The sequence below is a fragment of the Spinacia oleracea genome, chromosome 6, assembly GCF_020520425.1.
Source record: "Spinacia oleracea cultivar Varoflay chromosome 6, BTI_SOV_V1, whole genome shotgun sequence".
Taxonomy (NCBI): domain Eukaryota; kingdom Viridiplantae; phylum Streptophyta; class Magnoliopsida; order Caryophyllales; family Amaranthaceae; genus Spinacia; species Spinacia oleracea.
The window spans coordinates 112,370,848-112,390,786 of NC_079492.1; the positions used below are offsets into that span (position 1 = coordinate 112,370,848).

A 19,939-nucleotide genomic window follows, 5' to 3' on the forward strand; every position below is an offset into this window, starting at 1 on the left:
TTCTGACAGGTTTCTATCTTTTATGACTTGCCACTTTTAACAACTACCCATTACGGCAGTTACTATTTTTAGCAGGTTTCCATAAATAGCAGGTTTCTATAAATAGCAGGTTTCGGGTGAAATGAAAAGGGGTGATCGAGATTCGTTATTTTTATAAGAGATGCGTTGTCAAGTGGAGATTTATGCTTTCGTCATTGAACCTTCCCTTTCGGGAATGGGGACAAAAGTAGGTGTCTACAGTACTCCATCACTTTATAATATTTCACTAATGTTGGGCGTTGGAGGCTCCGATCCGGGGAACCTCCCCCGGGTTCGGGGTTCACTTTGCAGGAAATCACCTCCACATTCAAGATACGAAGATCCGACAACACCACCCGATTCCAATACCGGAACAATGGGCGCTAGAAGGAGGGGCACAACAACATACCATTGTGCCCAGAATCTCCGAACAAAAAACCCATTTTCATTCCTTCAAATCTACAAAGAAACATACCTAAATACTCACCCATTTCCATCAAAAAATAAGAAAAAATAAAATGAAATAACAAAAAGACCACTCTGTATCTCTCTCCTCGAGCATAGCAAACTGCTCTAAAAAAGCCACTATTACCCAAAACCAAAAGCCGACTAAAAAAGAACAGAGTAAATCTATGTCAGATCTATCACCCAAAACAAATTACTGCCCAAACCAAATTCAATCTCAAAATCATAATTGGGAATGTTCAGATCTAAGAAACTCGGTTTAAAAAAGAAAAAGAAAAAGAAAAAGCAAGCATCAATGTAAGGGTAAAGGGAAGTGTGTAATAGGGGCATACACCTAGCAATGAAGGGTCTAGATTAAAAAAGAACAGAGTAAATCTATGTTGTCGGTATTTCTCCTACCGGCGTTATCGGCGTAGTACTATTTTGTACCGCTCGCAACAACACCGACCACCATTACCAAAGCTAAGTTTTCCCTCCCTATATGTGTAAAATTAGTAGTAAACCTGTTTGAAAGTCCTACATAATCATCATCCATGACATGAGTACATGGTGAGCTGTTTAAATAGTTGGTACCGGCTTAATTTGATAAGTCTTCCTTACTACCATCTAAATTGTTGTCGGCCTAATTTGATGAGTATTTCTTGCTACCTTCCTGATTTCAAAAGTTATACCTGTACTAGTCGACCTAATTTGACGGATCTTTGGTACCGCCATAAATGTTAAGCTTGCCTGTTCGTCAATTATGTTAAATTAATGGCTGCATACACTTTTGCTGGCGTCATATAGCATTTCGAAATATAAATGTTCTTATATAATTCTCTTACCGGCCAAGTTTATCTGAGACAGTTCTGACGGCATGTACCCTCCCGGCAAAAGTCAGTTCCAACCGAGACCATATTTTACTTACTGTCAAAAATTACCTGTAACAATACGAGTATAATCTATAGTCATGTGAGAATACGCTTACAATTGTGGGTCTTCTACCTGCCGGCTGTTATTGCTACTTTGTTAAGGGTTAAAGCCTTAAATGGAACCGATTTATCTCATTCTGTCAGGAATTGATTTTTCCTTGTGTATTTCTTATCAAAATCTGGTTTATATACAACCTAGTATATGTGGGCCTAAATACACAATTAAGCTAATTAAGCTAAATTACAATTGGGCTTAACACTCCCCCTCAAGTTGGAGCATGCAAATCACAAATGCCCAACTTGTCAAGTAAATACAAAAACTGACGTTTGCCCAAAGCTTTCGTAAAGATGTCAGCTAGTTGTTCATCCGTTCGCACATGACTAGCATTAATAATACCGTCTTGAATCGCGTCCCGAACGTAATGACAATCCACTTCAATATGCTTCGTGCGCTCATGAAAAACCGGATTTTGAGCAATGTGTAACGCGGACTGACTATCGCAAAATAGGCTCATTGCCCGTGGATGTTCTACACCCAGACTGCCCATAAGTGCCTTAAGCCACTTCAACTCCGCTGTAATGGCAGCCATAGAACGGTATTCGGCTTCTGCCGAAGATCGAGACACTGTATGCTGCTTCTTAGTTTTCCAAGAGATAGGGGAACAACCAAGAAATACCAACCAACCAGTAATGGAACGTCTCGTCAAAGGGCAACTCGCCCAGTCAGAATCACACCAACCAGTCAACTGCAAGTCACAGTCAGCGCGAAGCAGAATCCCTTGGCCCGGACACCCCTTCAAATAGCGCACAGTGCGAATGGCCGCGTCCCAATGTTCCTGTCGAGGGTGTTGCATAAACTGTGCCAGAATATGAACTGTATAGGCCAAGTCGGGCCGAGTAAAGGACAAGTAAATGAGACGACCAACCAATCGCCGATACATTTCTGGATCATCAATAGGCGCACCAGTAGCAAGGGCCAAGTTATGGTTTTGCTCGATCGGAAAATCAGCCGGGCGCGCCCCTAGCATCCCGGCCTCAGCGATAATGTCTAGAGTATATTTTCGCTGACACAAAAAAATACCCTCGGGACTCCGAGCTACCTCAATGCCAAGAAAATATTTCAGAACCCCAAGATCTTTCATATGAAAACATTCCCCCAAATATTTCTTAAACTCGGCAATTGCAGACGAATCATTACCCGAAATAATAAGATCATCCACATAAACCAGAACGCTAAGCTGAATACATCCTTGAGTTAACGTAAAGAGCGAATAATCTGAATAGGACTGAGAAAAAACGTACCTCTTCAAAGAAGCCGCTAGTTTAGCAAACCAACAACGGGGTGCCTGGCGGAGACCATAAAGAGATTTCTTCAACCTACAAACCAAACCAGGTTTGCCACCATGGAATCCGGGTGGGGGTTTCATGTAAACCTCCTCATCCAGATCACCATGAAGAAACGCATTGTGAACGTCCATCTGATGAAGTTCCCAATTCTTTGCTGCAGCGATAGCCAAGAAAGCACGAACGGTCACCATTTTTGCGACCGGAGCAAAAGTCTCATTATAGTCGATACCCTCCACCTGATGGTTTCCGAAAATAACCAGACGGGCTTTAAGACGTTCTACCTCACCAGTAGAATGAAACTTTATTTTGTATACCCATTTGCAACCTAATGCCTTCTTTCCTGGAGGTAATTCTTCCATGACCCATGTTTCATTGTCCTCCAAAGCACCAATTTCTTTTTGCATCGCCTCTCGCCATCCGGCATCTTTCATTGCCTCGTTGAAAGTACGAGGCTCCAATCCTGCAATAACAGCTGCAAGAAATATACGGTGTCGAATAGAAAATTTGTCACAATTCACATAGTGTGCTAAGGGATAAAGTGTACCTGAGGAGCTATGAGTGGACGGTGAACTCGGAGATGGACTCGTTTCCGGAACAGTATGTGCAACAAAGTCTCGATGCCAACCTGGTGGGCGTCGTTCCCTCAAACCACGCCCCAAGCCAAGGGGAACAGAATGTGAACTTGCTGGTTGCTGTGCTGCGGTTGCTGTTGTGGTAGACGAGGGGTGTGGTGCCTCATGTGGGACTGGCAGCACTGGCTGGGCAGAATGCTCACTGCCAGCAGCAGTGACAGGTGCGTCCTGATGTGCACGCTGCGCACTGCCAGCAGTAGTAGAGCTGCTGAACTGTTGCGTAGCTGGTAGTCGGTGCGGGGGTGATGCGGGCTCACTGTCACTCGTATCGCCTGCCCAGATCCCGTCACTCGAAGCGACAACAACATCATCATCGACCAACAAATCAGAGGCAGGGGAGGTGACATCTCCCACCTCCAAAGCAGTTTCCAACTCATCCGAAAATTGACGATCAATCTCAATATGAATGTGTGGCGCCACATTGTCCCCTATACCATCAGTAGCTCCCTCGGATGTCCCATTTTCTGTCACAAATGGAAACTCTTGCTCATGAAATACCACATCACGGGACACAAAGATGTCACCTGTTTCGAGATCATACACTTTCCATCCCTTTTTCGCATGAGGATATCCAACAAACACACATTTCCGACTACGCGGTGCAAATTTATCACCTTTAGCCTTTTGATTGTGAACGTAACAAAGTGATCCAAACACCCGCAACTCATCAAAATTAGGAGCTTGACCGAAAAGAATCTCATAAGGAGTTTTGTTATCCAACAAACGCGACGGAGTGCGGTTAATCAAATAAACCGCTCCCAGAACACATTCTCCCCACAAATCAATAGGCAAATTTCCTTCAAACCTCAATGCACGAGCCACATTTAATATATGTTGATGCTTGCGCTCAACTCGACCATTTTGTTGCGGTGTTCCAACACAAGATGTTTGAAAAATAATACCATGTGCATTGAAATAGGGTAACATGCATTTAAATTCAGTACCATTATCACTCCGAACCAACTTGACAGACACCTCAAATTGACGTTCGATCATAGTAAAAAATGAACTGAATGCGGAATAAACTTCAGTTTTAGAATTCAATAAATAAACCCAAACACCCCTTGAGAAATCATCAACCAATGTCAAAAAATAATGAGCACCACAAGTAGAGGGAGTTTTATATGCTCCCCACAAATCACAATGTATCAATTCAAAAATGTGACTAGCTCTACTATCACTAACGGGAAAACTATCCCGAGACTGTTTTGCTCGTGGACAAACATCACATGCTTTATTCAAAGATTTTCTACTAGAGCTAGAACTAATAGCAGGAACTAACTTGACCACTCTGTCCGACGGATGCCCCATTCTTCTATGCCACAACTCAAATTCGGAGATCTCCGGAGCCGTCACTGCACATACTGTAGGAATTCGTCGGAAGTAGTAAAGTCCATCTTGCCGTTCACCGCCTCCAATCAGGCTCCCCGAACGTTGGTCCTGTATAGCACACAAAGAATTAGTGAATTGTACATGACAATTTGACTCATCTATCATTTGAGACACCGATATTAAATTGCATTGTAATTTAGGGATAAATAAAACATGGTGAAGAGACAGGCCATCGGCCAAAACCACACGACCCTCCTTTGAAGCAAGGACTTGTGCACCATCAGGAAGTCCCACAAGGCAAGGCGCAATATCTTGTACATCAGTTAAGCGAGATTCATCGCCAGTAACGTGACGAGAAGCACCAGTATCAATAATCCAAGATGAGGAAAAATACTCACCAATCATCCTATCTTGTTGTCTGTGATTAATCATATTTAACAAAACCTGAACTTGCTCGGGTTTCAAGTCGGCTAGCGTGGAGCATCCCCCACTGCCTGATGCTTCTGGTCTGGTGACATAGCTGCTGCCTACTGCAAGGGAGTCAATACCCCCACCAGAGCTGCTACTGCCCACTGCAGTGACACAGCAGTTGTCTGATATGCTGTTGCTGCTCACTGCATTGGCACGCACAGCTGGCTGAGTGCGATCAGTGCCGCGGGTGGTCGGAGCTCCCCCTCTGCCACCACGAGTTTTGTCGGGCCACCAATCCGGGTACCCGTGCAGCTTAAAACATGAAGTATTATCATGTCCAGACTTGTGACAGTGAGAACATGACAGCTTTGATTTGTCCTTCCATCGATCATTAGTTTTCCAACGCTCAGTCGGCAAGGCAAACACATGTGCTTCTTCCTTCTCAGTGGCCTTCCCCGTAGCTATGCCACGTGAGTGTTCTTCTTGAATTAACGCCTCAAGCGCAGCCTCCAAGGTAGTAGGTGGTTGTTGAGACAACAGGTTTGTCCTCACTACTGCATACAAATCATCATCCACACCAATTAGAAATTGGTGCAACTTCTCCTCTGCCTTGTCAGCTTCATACTTTCCTGCAACATTACAGGTGCAAAGACCACACTCACATCCATGAGGTGGTTTCAATTGATCAAGGTCATCATACAATCCCATCAACGCATTATAGTAATCCTCAATCAACATAGTTTTGGTTTGCCGGCAAGCTGTAATCTTCCCCCTCAACTGTTGCAGACGAGGACCCGTAGCGACGCAGAATCGCTTCTCCACATAATCCCACAGTCGCTTAGCCTCCTCCATGTACGGTATTGACGATGCGACTTTAGGAGCCATTTTTTTAAGAATCCACGAGACAAGCATCGAATTATTTGTCTCCCAATCAAGCAATTTCTTCTTTTCCGTAGGTTTTGTGATAGTACCATTAACAAAACCGAATTTTCGACGCGATTTCAAGGCCAACGTAATTGCCCTAGACCATGCCAAGTAATTGTCTTTGCCCTTAAGGACCACGTGAGTGATCACATTCCCGGGCTGGTCACCTGCGCTAAGATAGAACGGAGAAGAAGGATCGACCTTCCCTTCCTCTGCCATGGCTGAACCTAGCGTAGGAAAAAAAATTGGGGTTTTAGGGTTTAAATTTGATAGGCTGTGATACCATGTCAGGAATTGATTTTTCCTTGTGTATTTCTTATCAAAATCTGGTTTATATACAACCTAGTATATGTGGGCCTAAATACACAATTAAGCTAATTAAGCTAATTTACAATTGGGCTTAACACATTCTCTATTAGGAAAAGCTTAATACTGGGCTACCGGCTTATAATGTCATACCAGGTTGTCTATCAAAATCTAGTTTATTTCTCCACAGCAAAAGTTTATTACTCTATAAAATGAAGTCATTTTTGTTGCTTGCTACCAGACTGATTTGAAAAGTCATTCCCATTCCTCTAATTAGTTGTCGGATCTTGTCTGCAAAGTATTTGTTATGATGATGCGTGGGTCCATAAATTGACACAAATGTGTTTTTTCGAATTCTTATGGTAATGAGCTTCCATTATTTTTAAAGAAAGTGAAAGGTGGCTAGGCGGTGTGAAAATCTACACCACTGATAGTTTCATGCCATTGGAAAATGTTGTAGGCTGCTGTTAGCTATTTCTCTATCAGTCCTCAAATGACTATAAGTCATGCAGTCGGCAGTACATTAGTGTATACACCTCGTGCCGGTCTAAGTTTTTTACCGGTCTACAATGTCATACACTCATGCCAATGTCATACACTCATGCCAATGTCATACTCCCTAGTCATGCGTCATATAGTTTTGTTCCGGCGGCGGACTCGGAACAGGAAAAGGATGACTGACTCCCGACTGAGGTTGCTGACTGGATCCTGCACAGTGAAGCCGTTAACTAGCCTCGGGGGTGATCCGAGAATTACCCCTCCGATGCTTAAGTCAGATTATGCTGGTAGCTCTGTAATAAATGCTCATAAGAATGATTGGATTGGAATTGCGTACCTTTGGCATTGATGGGGGTCCGTATATATAGACGGGTTATTTGTACGGAGGACCCGGGTTATTACCCGTTGGTTCCGGATCCTCCCTTTCGGCTCTGATAGGCAGATGATGTCAGAGAACTGCCGACTGGGTTTGTAAACCCTGGATGCCGACTGCACCTTTGGTGCTTCTTGTGAGTATATGTCTATGTTACAGCTGTTATGGGTTGTCCTACCGGCATACCGGTAGGGCTACCCGTACAACTAGCCCCCTCAGAGTGACTACAGCTGGTTTTTACGGTCTGTAGTTGCTCTGATAAAAAGGAAAAAGCGAAAGCTGGGGTAAGCCCCCTATACAACTAGCCCCCTCGGGGACGATCAACACCCCACGGGTGTGATTGTTCTGTAGATGGTTGTTTTACAGTGCGGTTTTTAGCTCAATACTTGTTCTGATGTCACGACTAGCCCCCATTAGGACAAGGATTGATTGCTTTAAGTGGAAGGTTTTTTGTATGCCGGCTGCCCATGTTTGTGTTTGATTCTCTTGGCTGACTGTTATCCTTGATTTCTTTGAATGACTAGTCCCCTTGAGTTTCTAGGCTGACTAGCCCCCTTGACTTTTTAGGCTGACTAGCCCCCTTGACTTTATTAGGCTGACTAGCCCCCTTGCCTTTTTAGGCTGACTAGCCCCCTTGACTTTTTAGGCTGACTAGCCCCCTTGACTTTATTAGGCTGACTAGCCCCCTTGACTTTATTAGGCTGACTAGCCCCCTTGACTTTATTAGGCTGACTAGCCCCCTTGAATGACACGTGGTGACGGTTCATTTTTCTTTATGCGCGTGGCGGGAGATTTTGAAAAGTGTTTTGGACACGTGTCGGCCATCCGGCAAGTGTGGGGAGTTGTGATATTTTCAACCGCCCAGATCTGCTTCTTGTCGTTTCAACTTCCTTTCGTTCTTTTAAATAACCGTTTCTTCTTCTTTTTTTTTTTTTCTTCATTTCCGCTCTTTCTTATTTTCCTTTGCCAATTTTCGCGCTGCCAATTTGCTCTCTTTCTCTCTCTTGTTTTTCCTCTTAATTTTTGTCCGTTTCTTCCTGCCGTACTTTTCCGTTGGGGTTTGGTTGTCTCTCTTGGTAAGTTTTGAACTTAGTCTGGTTTTTTTTTTTTAGGTTGTCTGCTGTTTTGTTAAGGTTTGGCTGTCTGATTTTCTCGTGTTGCTGTTTCAGTTGGGTTGTTTGAGGGACTTTGCAGCTGTTTGAGAGTGAATTTCCAGAATTAGGTACGGTTTCTGGTCTTACTTTCTCTTTTTGTCGGGTGTTTATGTTCTTTGCTTGCATGCGTTTTGAGTGGGGGTAGCCAAAACATGACTGGTAGGGTTGGGGTTAGTAACGTGATAGATCTGTCAGACACAAGTAGCGATTCTGGTATAGAACTAAATATGGACGGGAATACGGCCGGTAGTAATGCTAAGAATGCTGGGTGGGGGGTAAAATCGAACACGCCACCTCCTTTTGCGGAGTTTATGGGTGGGAATCCTGTTACCGGCCCTTTTATACCCATGACTGCGGCTCAGTTTACTCGCTCACAACAGCTACATGGCCTGCGGGCACGAATGGAGAGAGAGCTTAGGCCGAATGAGCATAACGTGCCGGCTGGGGAGCCGATATTAGACGTAGATCCGATTTCGGTTAGGTACCATTTGCGGGATTATCGGGAATTTACTCAGCCTGGCGGCTCTGGTCTTGGGGAGTACGGTACTAACATCGGCAATATATATGTTTCTAGGGTCATGCCGTCAGACGCCGAACCGTCTACAAGTAATCGACGGGCCGGGAAGGATCCTGCCGTCCATGATGCGGGTGAGGTTGATGCCGCCGTTAGTGGTGATGTGCCTTCCACCCCTGGCGACTCCATACTGGAGTCTTCTGAGTCTGGGTCTCCCGGGCTAAGGGCGCCGCCCATTGCCGACTCTGATGAAGATGAGGAGGATGCTGCGATTTTGCAGCAAGTGTTTGAAGAAGAGGCCTTGGACGCCGATGTGAATTTCGAAGGTGAGGCTGCCGCGTTCTTGGTTCCGGCCCCTCCTCCTAATGATTCTGCTGCCCTCACCACTGAGATAGATAGTGACTTTGTAAAAGAGGCCGTTGCCAACCGGCATTCTGAGGTTGGTGGTCGCTTTTTGGGTTTACCTGAGGGCTACAAGTTGACTGTGCCGAAAGAAGAGCAAACGGTGGCCGACTGTCCCGTAGGTCATGTTGTTGTATACACGAAGATGTTCGACTATGGGTTGCGCTTTCCCTTGCACCCGTTCATTGAGAAGGTTCTGCGGGCCTGGAATGTCGGCCTCGTTCAATTATCGCCCATAGTTATTCGCAATCTGGTTGCGTACACTTGGTTATTTTCATTCAAACAGTGGCCCTTGACCCTCAACCTTTTCAAAAAACTGCACTGGCTGAAGCGTGATGGGAAAGATACCGGCTGGTGGACGATCTTTACCAAGAGTCAGCGTCAGACTGTGAGCCCCCGGCTCTCCAGCTGCAAGGACTGGAAGGACCACTTCTATTTCATGGCTGTTCCCGAAGATTACCCCCTTCGGCGTACATTCTACCAGCCTAAACCTAGGATGGAACAATTTGACCAAGCCGACCTTGGGCCCCGAGAGCAACGTGCGTACGACATGCTGCTGGTTGACTATGTTGACGTTGGGCTGTCTAAGCCTAAAACCTTGCCGGCTTTTTGGCTTCCTCCTGCCGGTTATATTCTTAGTCCTGCCGCTTTGGGCGCAGTCGGTCTTGCACCTACACATCCCCTTGGTAAATGCAGTTGTTTGCCTGCACTCGTTATCTGCTGTATTTGTTTATATTTCTTGGATCTCTGTTGTGTCGTGTTGCGTTTGTTAAAAAAAATTTCTGACTTCCTCGTTCATTTATTTATTTATTTATATTATTTTTCTTAGGGCACCATCTTTTAAACAAGGCTTCACTCGGCCTTGACAAGAATTGGAGGGTTGCTGAACAGTGTCCGGCGGGTCCTGCTGAGAAATATTACACTGTTTCTACTTTCTGCGCGAAAGCTTGTCGTGGTCGGTCAGCCAGCTTTGTGACTCCTTCTGCCGTTGTGGACCGAGGTGTTGTTCCTCGCGTTGTTCGAACAAAGGTTCCGGCAGCTGACCAGGCTACATCCTCAGCCCAAGACGAAATGACTACTGGCAGGTTTGCTTCTCTTCCTACCGGTCGGGGGGGACATGCTACTCGGAAGAGGTCTTCCAGCCAGGCGAAGGCCAGTTCTCCCAAACGGTCAAAAAATGACGCTGCGAAGACAGCGCAGGAGAAGGTGAAAGACGTCTACGCCAGCGTCGACAAGCCCTTGCAGACATCTGGCGCTGGAAAGAAGATTGCTGAACAGCCTGCTCAGTCGGTTGAGATTTTGGATGCTGACCTTTTGTCCAAATTGAACCGGAAGCAGGTGTTGAGCGATTTGATTAGCGACCCGATCCATCCTGCGCCTGTGTCGAGGCATATCCCTTCCATGAACCGGTCTGCCAGCTCGGCCTCTAAGTATGGGGTTATAGTTCGTTCTGGGGGGTTCATCGAGGACAAAACTGTTGTGCTATCTCCGGATATTCTTGCCGGTCTAGCCGCTGCTCCCGGTCATGCTGAAGAGCACTGGCAGCCGCAGAATGATGTTCTGAGGGGTGAGTCTATCCTTTTTGACCGTCCTAAAGACGGAGGTACACTGGGCTACCGGTCTCTGCGCCAAGTTGTTACACCCGCCGACGGTACGCCCCAGGAGATTGAGACGCCGGCTGCACAGTTGATGCATGACCTGTACTCGGTATTTTACTTCCCTCTTTGACTTGCTTGTTTTTTATACTTGCTTTTATTTTCGGCTCTGAGCGATTTTACTTTCCTCAGGTGACGCAATCTGCTACCGAGCTTGTGGAGTGCTATCGGAGCTATCAGCGTCGTTTAAAACGATCGCAAGCTGAGAAAGAGAAGCTTCAGACGGACCTTGCTGAATCGGTCAGGACTGAAGGTGACTGCCGGAAGGAGATTGCGAGACTTGAGCTGGATGTTATTGCCGCAGGCAATAGGAAGGCTGAACTAGAGCTTCTTCCAGCCAAGTTGACGGCCGAAGAGCAGAAGACGGCTGAGCTGCAGATCAAGCTGGATGCGGCGCTGCAGGCGGCCCAAGATGCTGAGAAAGCTGCTAAGGATGATCGCAAGGCTGTGGCGCTGAAGGCTGTGCAGAAATTTATGAAGTCTGACTTCTACTGCGAGGAGATGAAGGGGCGCTACAATGGTGGGTGGACTGCAGCTCATCGTTGTGCCGTCAAAGCCTTGACGCTGACTGAGGATGCCTGGGGTAAGGTGGAGGGATCCTATGAAGAGGGTGGCCATATTGATCCGACTGGCATGGAGACCCAGACCTTCCCAGACATCGTCATTCAGAATGCTGACCCTCGCCTTCTGCCCGACAGGGAGATTCCCGAGTCTGCTTACTGGAGTGATGCAGACTACTCAGCTTGACGGTCTTGGCAGTCATCACCAGGCTCTTCCTGTGGTTCTTCCAACAGTTTTTTCCGGCCTCATACTTGTTAATGTCTGTTGGTAGCTTTTGAATATCATTTAGCGGATGTAACTTATAAACAATTTCCTTTTTTGGTACCTTTTTAGCTGTTTGTGGCACTTTGTCTTTTGCCGTGTGTTAACTGTTTCAAGAACGTTATTGTCGTCTTGGCTGCGCCGTCTGAGGCGTATGTTTGTGCCTTTTAGCAGCTACTCACTCCGCATTTAGTTATTTTTGGGTGGTGGTTGTCGTCCCTGTATTTGTTTAAAACCTATGTGATGCACTTGATGGATTATCCGTTTGTTTTTATTCAATTTGTCACGTAATGGCGTCGTTTTGCCTTTGATTTTATTATATATTGCATCTTGCCTCTTGTCGACTGGGCCAATGTGTTCAACCCTTGCATATGCTTATGTCGTATTTTGCCTCGTTGCTGACTGAGCCAATGTGCTCACCCTTAGATTTTAATTTTTACCGTATCTTGCATCATTGCTGACTGAGCCAATGTGCTCAAATTTAGATTTTAACTTTTACCGTATGGTAATCTTTGCTGACTGAGCCAATGTGCTCAACCTTTGATTTCGTTTTGTTGTATCTTGCAACATTGCTGACTGAGCCAATGTGCTCAACCTTTTATGTCGTTTTGTCGTATCTTGCAACATTGCTGACTGAGCCAATGTGCTCAACCTTTTATGTCGTTTTGTCGTATCTTGCAACATTGCTGACTGAGCCAATGTGCTCAACCTTTTATTTCGTTTTGTCGTATCTTGCAACATTGCTGACTGAGCCAATGTGCTCAACCTTTTATTTCGTTTTGTCGTATCTTGCAACATTGCTGACTGAGCCAATGTGCTCAACCTTTTATTTCGCTTTGTCGTATCTTGCAACATTGCTGACTGAGCCAATGTGCTCAACCTTTTATTTCGTTTTGTCGTATCTTGCAACATTGCTGACTGAGCCAATGTGCTCAACCTTTTATTTCGTTTTGTCGTATCTTGCAACATTGCTGACTGAGCCAATGTGCTCAACCTTTTACTTCGTTTTGTTTATGCCGTATAGTTTCCCTGGAATATAGTTGTAGCTCATATATTAGATTTCAAAATATGGCACTGTCGGCCCTACTACATCATGTTTTCATACAACTTCACGCATGGAATTTTCTTAAAGTATCTGCGTTCCATGAGTTCTTCAGCGGTGTTCCATTCATCTCCATTAGTCTGTATGATCCAGCTACCACTTCTTCCCATATCTGGTAGGGCCCTTCCCAATTTGCAGTCAGTTTTCCTTGTTTTTGAGCTTTGCCGGTTGCTGCCGTCCGGCGGAGTACAAGGTCGCCTACCTCCAGCTTCCTATGTTTTACTCGCTTGTTGTAGGCCCTGCTCATTCTGTTTTTGTATGCGGCCGACCTAATTTCCGCCTGCAGTCTGACCTCTGGTAGGAAATCAAGCTGGTGTCTGAGTAAGCTGTCGTTTCCCTGTTCTTCATAATGCTGGATGCGAAAGGTGGGCAGTGCTACTTCAGCCGGTATGACTGCTTCTGATCCGAAACACAGTTTGAAAGGACTCTCTCCTGTTGCTTCTTTAACCGTCGTTCTGTTACCCCATAGAACCTCTGGGACTGTGTCTGCCCACTTGCCCTTGAACTCATCCAACTTTTTCTTAAGGGCTACGAGTATTTGTTTGTTTGCAGCCTCGGCTTGCCCGTTGCTCTGCGGGTGGCAGACTGAGGCATATGCGAATTTGATCCGGTAGTCTGCCAAGAATGCTCGTATAGGTTCGCAGTCGAACTGGCATCCGTGGTCGAATACTATTGCTGTCGGTATTCCAAATCTTGTTATGATGTTTTTCCAGATGAACTTCCGTACCTGGTTGGCTGTTATTTTTGCTACCGGCTCGGCCTCAATCCATTTTGTGAAGTAATCGACGGCAACAATCAAGAACTTCCTGCCTCCTGAGGCTGTTGTGAAGGGTCCCACGATATCCATTCCCCACTGGGCGAATGGGATTGGATTCAAAATGGGCATCAAGTCGTTTGCTGGCATACGTATTACTGGGGCAAATAGCTGGCATTTTTCGCATTTCTTGACGTAGCTCTGTGCGTCCTCCAGCATGGTTGGCCAGTAGTAACCTTGTCTTTGGCAGATCAAAGCAAGTGTTTTTCCTCCTACATGGTTTCCGCATATTCCTTCATGCATTTCTTCGATTAACCTTGCGGATTCGTATGCCGTCAAACACCGCAGCAGGGGGAGGCTGAAGGCTCTTTTATAGATTTGCCCCTGATATATGACGTACCAGCAGATGTCTTTTTTGATTTTCTTTGCCTCCCTGATATCGGCCGGGAGAACTCCAGTCGTCTTGTACGCCCAGATATCATCGTACCACTCTTTGTTTGCCGTGATGACCATTATTTCCTTTCCTTTTTCCTCCGTGCTCCTTCTGTGCATGATTTCTATCATTACTGATCGACTGAGCTCGATTGTTTTCGAACTGGCCAGTTTTGCTAGGCTGTCTGCGGCAGTGTTCAACGCTCTGGGGACCAATTCGATGTCAAAAGCTTCTAACTTCGCTGTCAGCGTCTTCAGTTTTTCTTGATACCGCCGCATTGACGGCTCTTTTGTTTCATACTCTCCCGAAAACTGATTTGCCACCAACTGAGAATCCGTTGTCATTACTATCCTCTTGGCATCTGCCAACAAGCATAGCTGTACCCCTGCAATGGCTGCTTCATATTCTGCTTCGTTGTTCGAAGCTGCGAAAGTGAATCTGATTGCGTATTCGAACTTATCTCCTGTCGGAGAGATCATGACAACGCCGGCTCCCGCTCCCGACTGAGCGGCTGAACCGTCTACTGATACTTTCCAGGATTCTGCTTTGGTTTCCTCTTCTTGATAGGATGCTTCAACTACGAAGTCAGCCAAAGCTTGTGCTTTTATTGCATTGCGCGGGTGAAACTCAAGATCGTACTCCGACAGCTCTATTGCCCATCGCAACAGTCTGCCGGCTGTATCCATTTTTTGCAAAGCCTTCTCTAGTGGAAAGTTCGTCAGAATTTGTATGGTATGTGCGTCAAAATATGGTCTGAGCTTTCTGGCGGCTATCAGGACTGCATAGGCCACTTTCTCTATCAGCGAGTATCTTGCTTCTGCCGGATTCAAAATGTGGCTGACAAAGTATATCGGCTGCTGGATTTTGTCTTTTTCACTGATTAGTACGGCAGCAACGGTTTGGGCTGAAGCGGACACATATAATTGTAGCTTGTCGCCCTCTTCCGGCCTGGCTATCGTCGGTAAAGCACGAAGATGTTCTTTTACCTTCTCGAAGGCCCTTTCCTCGGTTTCCCCCCACCGGAATTTTCCGTTCTGCTTAAGAGTGTTAAAAAATGGAATCGACCTGTCGGCTGATTTGCTAACAAATCTTGTCAGAGCCGCCATTCTTCCTGTCAGCCTTTGTACATCTTTGATGCTTTTTGGTTGAGGCAGACTGAGTATCGCTTCTACCTTATCTGGGTTTGCGTCTATGCCTCTCTCGCTGACAAGGAAACCCAAGAATTTCCCCAATTTCACTCCGAACACACATTTCTTGGGGTTTAGTTTCATTTGGTAACGGCGCAGAGTTTCAAACGTTTCCCTGAGGTCATCTAAATGATCGGTCTCCAATTTGCTTTTCACTATGGAGTCGTCGACGTATACTTCAATGTTGCGGCCTTTTTGGTTTGCGAACACTCTGTCGACCAGTTTTTGGTACGTTGCCCCAGCGTTCTTTAACCCAAACGGCATAGCCTTGTAACAGAATACTCCCCCCTCAGTGATGAATGCTGCTTTTTTCCTGTCGGCCTTTGCGAGGCTGACTTGGTGGTACCCGGAGAATGCGTCAAGGAAACTGAGCAGCGCGTGGCCAGATGTGGAGTCGACTAGCCTGTCGATTCTTGGCAGTGGGTAGCAGTCTTTTGGGCATGCTCTATTAAGGTTTGTGAAATCTACGCACATTCTCCACGAGCCGTTTGACTTCTTAACCATTACGACGTTGGCCAACCACTCTGGGTAGTCGCATGGTTCAATAAATCCTGCTGCCAACAACTTTTCTACCTCTTCCTGTATTGCTTGATTTTTTTCTGTTGAGAAGTTTCTTTTCTTTTGCTTTACCGGCCTGACTGCTCTGTCGACATTCAGTCGGTGCTCGATTACCTCCGAGCTTATACCGGGCATTTCGTCTGCGGAAAATGCGAACACATCCGCATGTTCTCTCAACAGACCGATCATGTTTACCCGCAACTGGGGGTCAATGTCGGTTCCTAATTTTACTGTTCTGCCAGTTTCTCCTTCTACCAGCTCGACTTCTTCTGACCTTCCTCCGGCCTCTACCCTAGGTAGAGAAGTCCCCTTTTCGATGCTTTCGATTGTGGGTGACTCCCTTTTCTGCCTTTTCTCCTTCTTGGGCAAAAGAGATGACTCGCCCCCCAATCTTGGGGCTTGACCCTTTGCCGGTCTTTTCATTGCTGCCTCTCTCGCTATATTCCTAGATGGGGTCAGTCGGCCTGGTGTTTTTAATGCCGTCAAGTAGCATGATCTTGCTGAATCTTGACTGCCTCGGATTCTTTCAGCCTTCTCAAAGTTAGACATGTATATCATAGTTAGATGGTATGTTGATACCACTGCTTGTGCATCGTGGATGAATGGCCGGCCCACTATTACGTTGTATGCAGCAGGCACTTTGATTACTAAGAAGTCTACCATTAGGTCCCTTGCGGCTCTACCTTCTCAAATCTGCACTGGTAGCCTGATGCTACCTTCCGGGAAGACTGTGGCTCCGGAGAATCCTATCACAGGATAGTTGACTCGTGTGAGTTCTGTCTCGTCTATTTTCAGCTGAACGAAGGCTTCCCAAAAGATAATGTTCGCTGAACTCCCTCCATCCACCAGTATTCGTTTCACTGGGAAGTTTGCTATTTCGAGGCCCAAAACCAGTGGATCGTCGTGAGGGTATATAATTCCGCGACAGTCGTCTGGGGTGAATGAAATATTTGGCATGACTTGGGTTGCCGGCCATTTTATGGTGCTGTGGTAGTTTACCAGGTGGCGGTGTTCGCCCAGACTTCTGCCGGCTCCACTGATTGTTCCTCCATGGCACGGTCCTCCAGATATGACCCATACTGTCGGCCCCTTCTGGCCACTGTTTCTAGCCTCCCCATTCCGACTGGTTTCTGGTGCTTTCTGCTCTATTCGGAGCGGTGTTTGGGTGGATGGTAATCTGTTGTTTGTGTTATTGCTTTGCCAATTGCTATTTTGTGGGTTGTTGTTGTTCTGTCGGGCTTTATATTGTGTCAGATAGCCTCTCCTGATCATATCCTCGATGTTATCCTTCAAATCTCTGCAGTTTTCCGTATAGTGTCCACAGTCATCATGGAATGCGCAGTACTTCGACTGTGGTCGGGGTTTGTCGCTCATTGGTGGAGGCCTCTTCCAGTTTTCGTTCTTGTTGACATTGTAAATCGCGGCTCTTGGGGCGTTCAATGGAGTGTATTCGTGGAATGTGGGGTATATGCTGGTTGATTGTTTCTGGTAATCCCTCCCTCTTGGGTCTTTCCTCTGTTCGTCCTTTCTGAACCCCCTGTTCTGATTCTGCTGCGCCGGCTGAACCGGCCTTGGTGCGGCATTTCTGGTCTGTGCCGACTGATAGTGATTTGGGATTGTCATCAGCTCGTCGCTTTTGATGTATTCGTGGGCCTTTATCAGTGCGCTTCCCAAATCGGTGAAGGATTTTCTTCCCAAGTATTTTTTGAACTCGCAGTGGTTCATTCCTCTCATCAGGGCCACCACAGCTATCTCTTGCTGCAAGTTTGGTATGCTGGTGGACTCGTTGTTGAATCTGGTGAGGTAATCTCTTAAGGATTCTCCGCTTCTCTGGGTGACTGCCATCAGCTCTCCCGACGTTTTCTTTCTCTGCTGCCGGCTGATGAACCGTAGCATGAACTCTGTTTCTAACTGTCGGTAATTATATACCGACCCCTTTGGTAGTCCCTTATACCAGCCGGATGCCACTCCCAGCAGTGTTGAGGGAAATATCTTGCACCACATGGCGTCGGAATCTGTATACAACATCATATGTTGCTCAAATGTGTTGCAGTGGACCTCCGGATCTGTGGATCCGTCGTACTTGCAGAGTGGGAACTTCAATTTCTCCATTGGTTCCTCCAGAATGTCCGCGCACAGGGGGGAGTTTGCAGGTTGGATGGTGTAACGGCGCGACGCGTATCTCTGGGGTGCTTCTCTTGTCTCTTCGATGACCATGGGTTCCGGCCGACTGCGCAGAGCAATCGCCTGGTTTGTATTTGGGTGTTGTTCTTGTTGCACCAGGATCTGTTCTCCGAATAGGTTTCTTATCGGCAATCTCTTCCGTTTTTCGCCGACTGGTGTTTAAGCAGTCTGGTGTATGACTGTCCTGGGTACAGGTTCTGTGTTTGCCTTTCTTGCTGGCTTCAAGGCCGACAACGCGGCCATCACCGCTCTTGCTGTAGCCAACTGTTCCTCCGAGAACTGACCGGCGAGTTCAGACGGCATTTGCGTATCGTCCTGGGCTGGGCTTTTGGGCTCTTCTTCTGAGTCGTCGTCCTCGACTGAGTATCCCAGAACGTGCAAGGGTGTTGCTGCAGTCGTAGTTTTGCTGACGACCGACTGGCTCCCTAGCTGGGGGGTGGGTTGGTCATTGACGGGTGTTATTATTGGTTCTGCCGAGAATAGCGTGGGTTTCAATGGGGTTGTTGTTTTTGTCGTCTGCGTACTCTGTGGGGTTGCTTTCGAGGCCTGCTTTTTGCTTCTCTTATACGAATCTGACTGCGTACTCTCCATTTTCAAGGGTGATGATTATGATTGATTTTTTTTATTTTTTTTTTTTTTTTTTTGGTTTTGCCTGGCTGTGGGTTCTGCTTACAAGTGGGGGTCCCCTCCTTCTAGCGCCAATTGTTCCGGCGGCGGACTCGGAACAGGAAAAGGATGACTGACTCCCGACTGAGGTTGCTGACTGGATCCTGCACAGTGAAGCCGTTAACTAGCCTCGGGGGTGATCCGAGAATTACCCCTCCGATGCTTAAGTCAGATTATGCTGGTAGCTCTGTAATAAATGCTCATAAGAATGATTGGATTGGAATTGCGTACCTTTGGCATTGATGGGGGTCCGTATATATAGACGGGTTATTTGTACGGAGGACCCGGGTTATTACCCGTTGGTTCCGGATCCTCCCTTTCGGCTCTGATAGGCAGATGATGTCAGAGAACTGCCGACTGGGTTTGTAAACCCTGGATGCCGACTGCACCTTTGGTGCTTCTTGTGAGTATATGTCTATGTTACAGCTGTTATGGGTTGTCCTACCGGCATACCGGTAGGGCTACCCGTACAAGTTTAATCTTTTACTTTTTACCAGAAAATTTCTAGGTACCCAGTATGGGAGATTGTTTTGAGCAAACGTTTTGGAAGTTAAATGTTATTTATACCACTTTATTTGCTAGACGGCATTTTACGCAGCCCCAGTTACTAGGTAATGGCCCTGTTTGGCAATTGGCTGTTGGCTGTTGGCTGTCGGCTGTTTTACTTGGCTGGTTTGACTGGCTGTTCAATTTGGCTGCTTTTGTTGGCTGTTTGACTATGGATTGGTTACAAATATGTTTGGTAAAATCAGTTGTTGGCTGTTGGCTGTAGCTATGTAAAATGACATTTAAGGACATTTAATGTATTTTATTCATTTTTCAATACATACTTTGTATTATGTACGGAGTAAAACGTAATTACAAATAAATAAAATATAAATTTAAAAATAAATTACTTTATGCAATAGTATTAATAAATTATTATTTTAATTAATAATTATGGAGTAATAATTAATAATTAATAATTAATAATCAATGATTAATAATTAATAATTAATAATAATTATTAATTATTAATTAATCATTAATAATTAATGATTAATTATTATTAATTAATAACTAATTATTTATTAATTATTCACTTTTAGTTATTAGTCATTAATTAATACGGAGTACTCTGTAATTATTAACTTTTAGTTATTAGTTATTAGTTATTAGTTGTTAGTTATTAGTTATTAATTATTGATTATTGATTATTGATTATTGATTATTGATTATTGATTATTGATTATTGATTATTGATTATTGATTATTGTTAATTGTTAATTGTTAATTGTTAATTGTTAATTGT

General features: G+C 45.6%; 3 protein-coding genes across 3 annotated transcripts; 1 reads left to right on the forward strand and 2 right to left on the reverse strand.

Moving 5' to 3' along the window:
* Nucleotides 1-8,523: 8,523 nt before the first annotated feature.
* LOC130463491 (uncharacterized) lies at nucleotides 8,524-12,430 on the forward strand. Its single transcript, XM_056832633.1, has 3 exons — nucleotides 8,524-10,009; nucleotides 10,117-10,994; nucleotides 11,075-12,430. Exons 1-3 carry the CDS (start codon nucleotides 8,524-8,526, stop codon nucleotides 11,687-11,689), a joined length of 2,979 nt encoding a protein of 992 aa, XP_056688611.1. The 3' UTR covers nucleotides 11,690-12,430.
* A 443-nt stretch (nucleotides 12,431-12,873) lies between these two features.
* On the reverse strand, nucleotides 12,874-16,461 carry LOC110803452 (uncharacterized). The gene has a single exon (XM_056832634.1). The coding sequence runs from the start codon at nucleotides 16,459-16,461 to the stop codon at nucleotides 12,874-12,876; it is 3,588 nt and encodes a 1,195-aa protein (XP_056688612.1).
* A 24-nt stretch (nucleotides 16,462-16,485) lies between these two features.
* LOC130463492 (uncharacterized) lies at nucleotides 16,486-18,015 on the reverse strand. Its single transcript, XM_056832635.1, has one exon. The coding sequence runs from the start codon at nucleotides 18,013-18,015 to the stop codon at nucleotides 16,486-16,488; it is 1,530 nt and encodes a 509-aa protein (XP_056688613.1).
* Between the last annotated feature and the right edge of the window lie 1,924 nt (nucleotides 18,016-19,939).

What these genes read in the sequence shown, in the direction of transcription:
- LOC130463491 (XM_056832633.1), top strand. Translation starts at nt 8,524, where the DNA reads ATGACTGGTAGGGTTGGGGTTAGTAACGTGATAGATCTGTCAGACACA. An exon ending in GCCTGCACTCGTTATCTGCT is followed by an intron (nt 10,010 to 10,116) that starts GTATTTGTTTAT and finishes TATTTTTCTTAG; the next exon opens with GGCACCATCTTTTAAACAAG. An exon ending in TGATGCATGACCTGTACTCG is followed by an intron (nt 10,995 to 11,074) that starts GTATTTTACTTC and finishes TACTTTCCTCAG; the next exon opens with GTGACGCAATCTGCTACCGA.
- LOC130463492 (XM_056832635.1), bottom strand. Translation starts at nt 18,015, where the DNA reads ATGGTCATCGAAGAGACAAGAGAAGCACCCCAGAGATACGCGTCGCGC.
- LOC110803452 (XM_056832634.1), bottom strand. Translation starts at nt 16,461, where the DNA reads ATGGTAGACTTCTTAGTAATCAAAGTGCCTGCTGCATACAACGTAATA.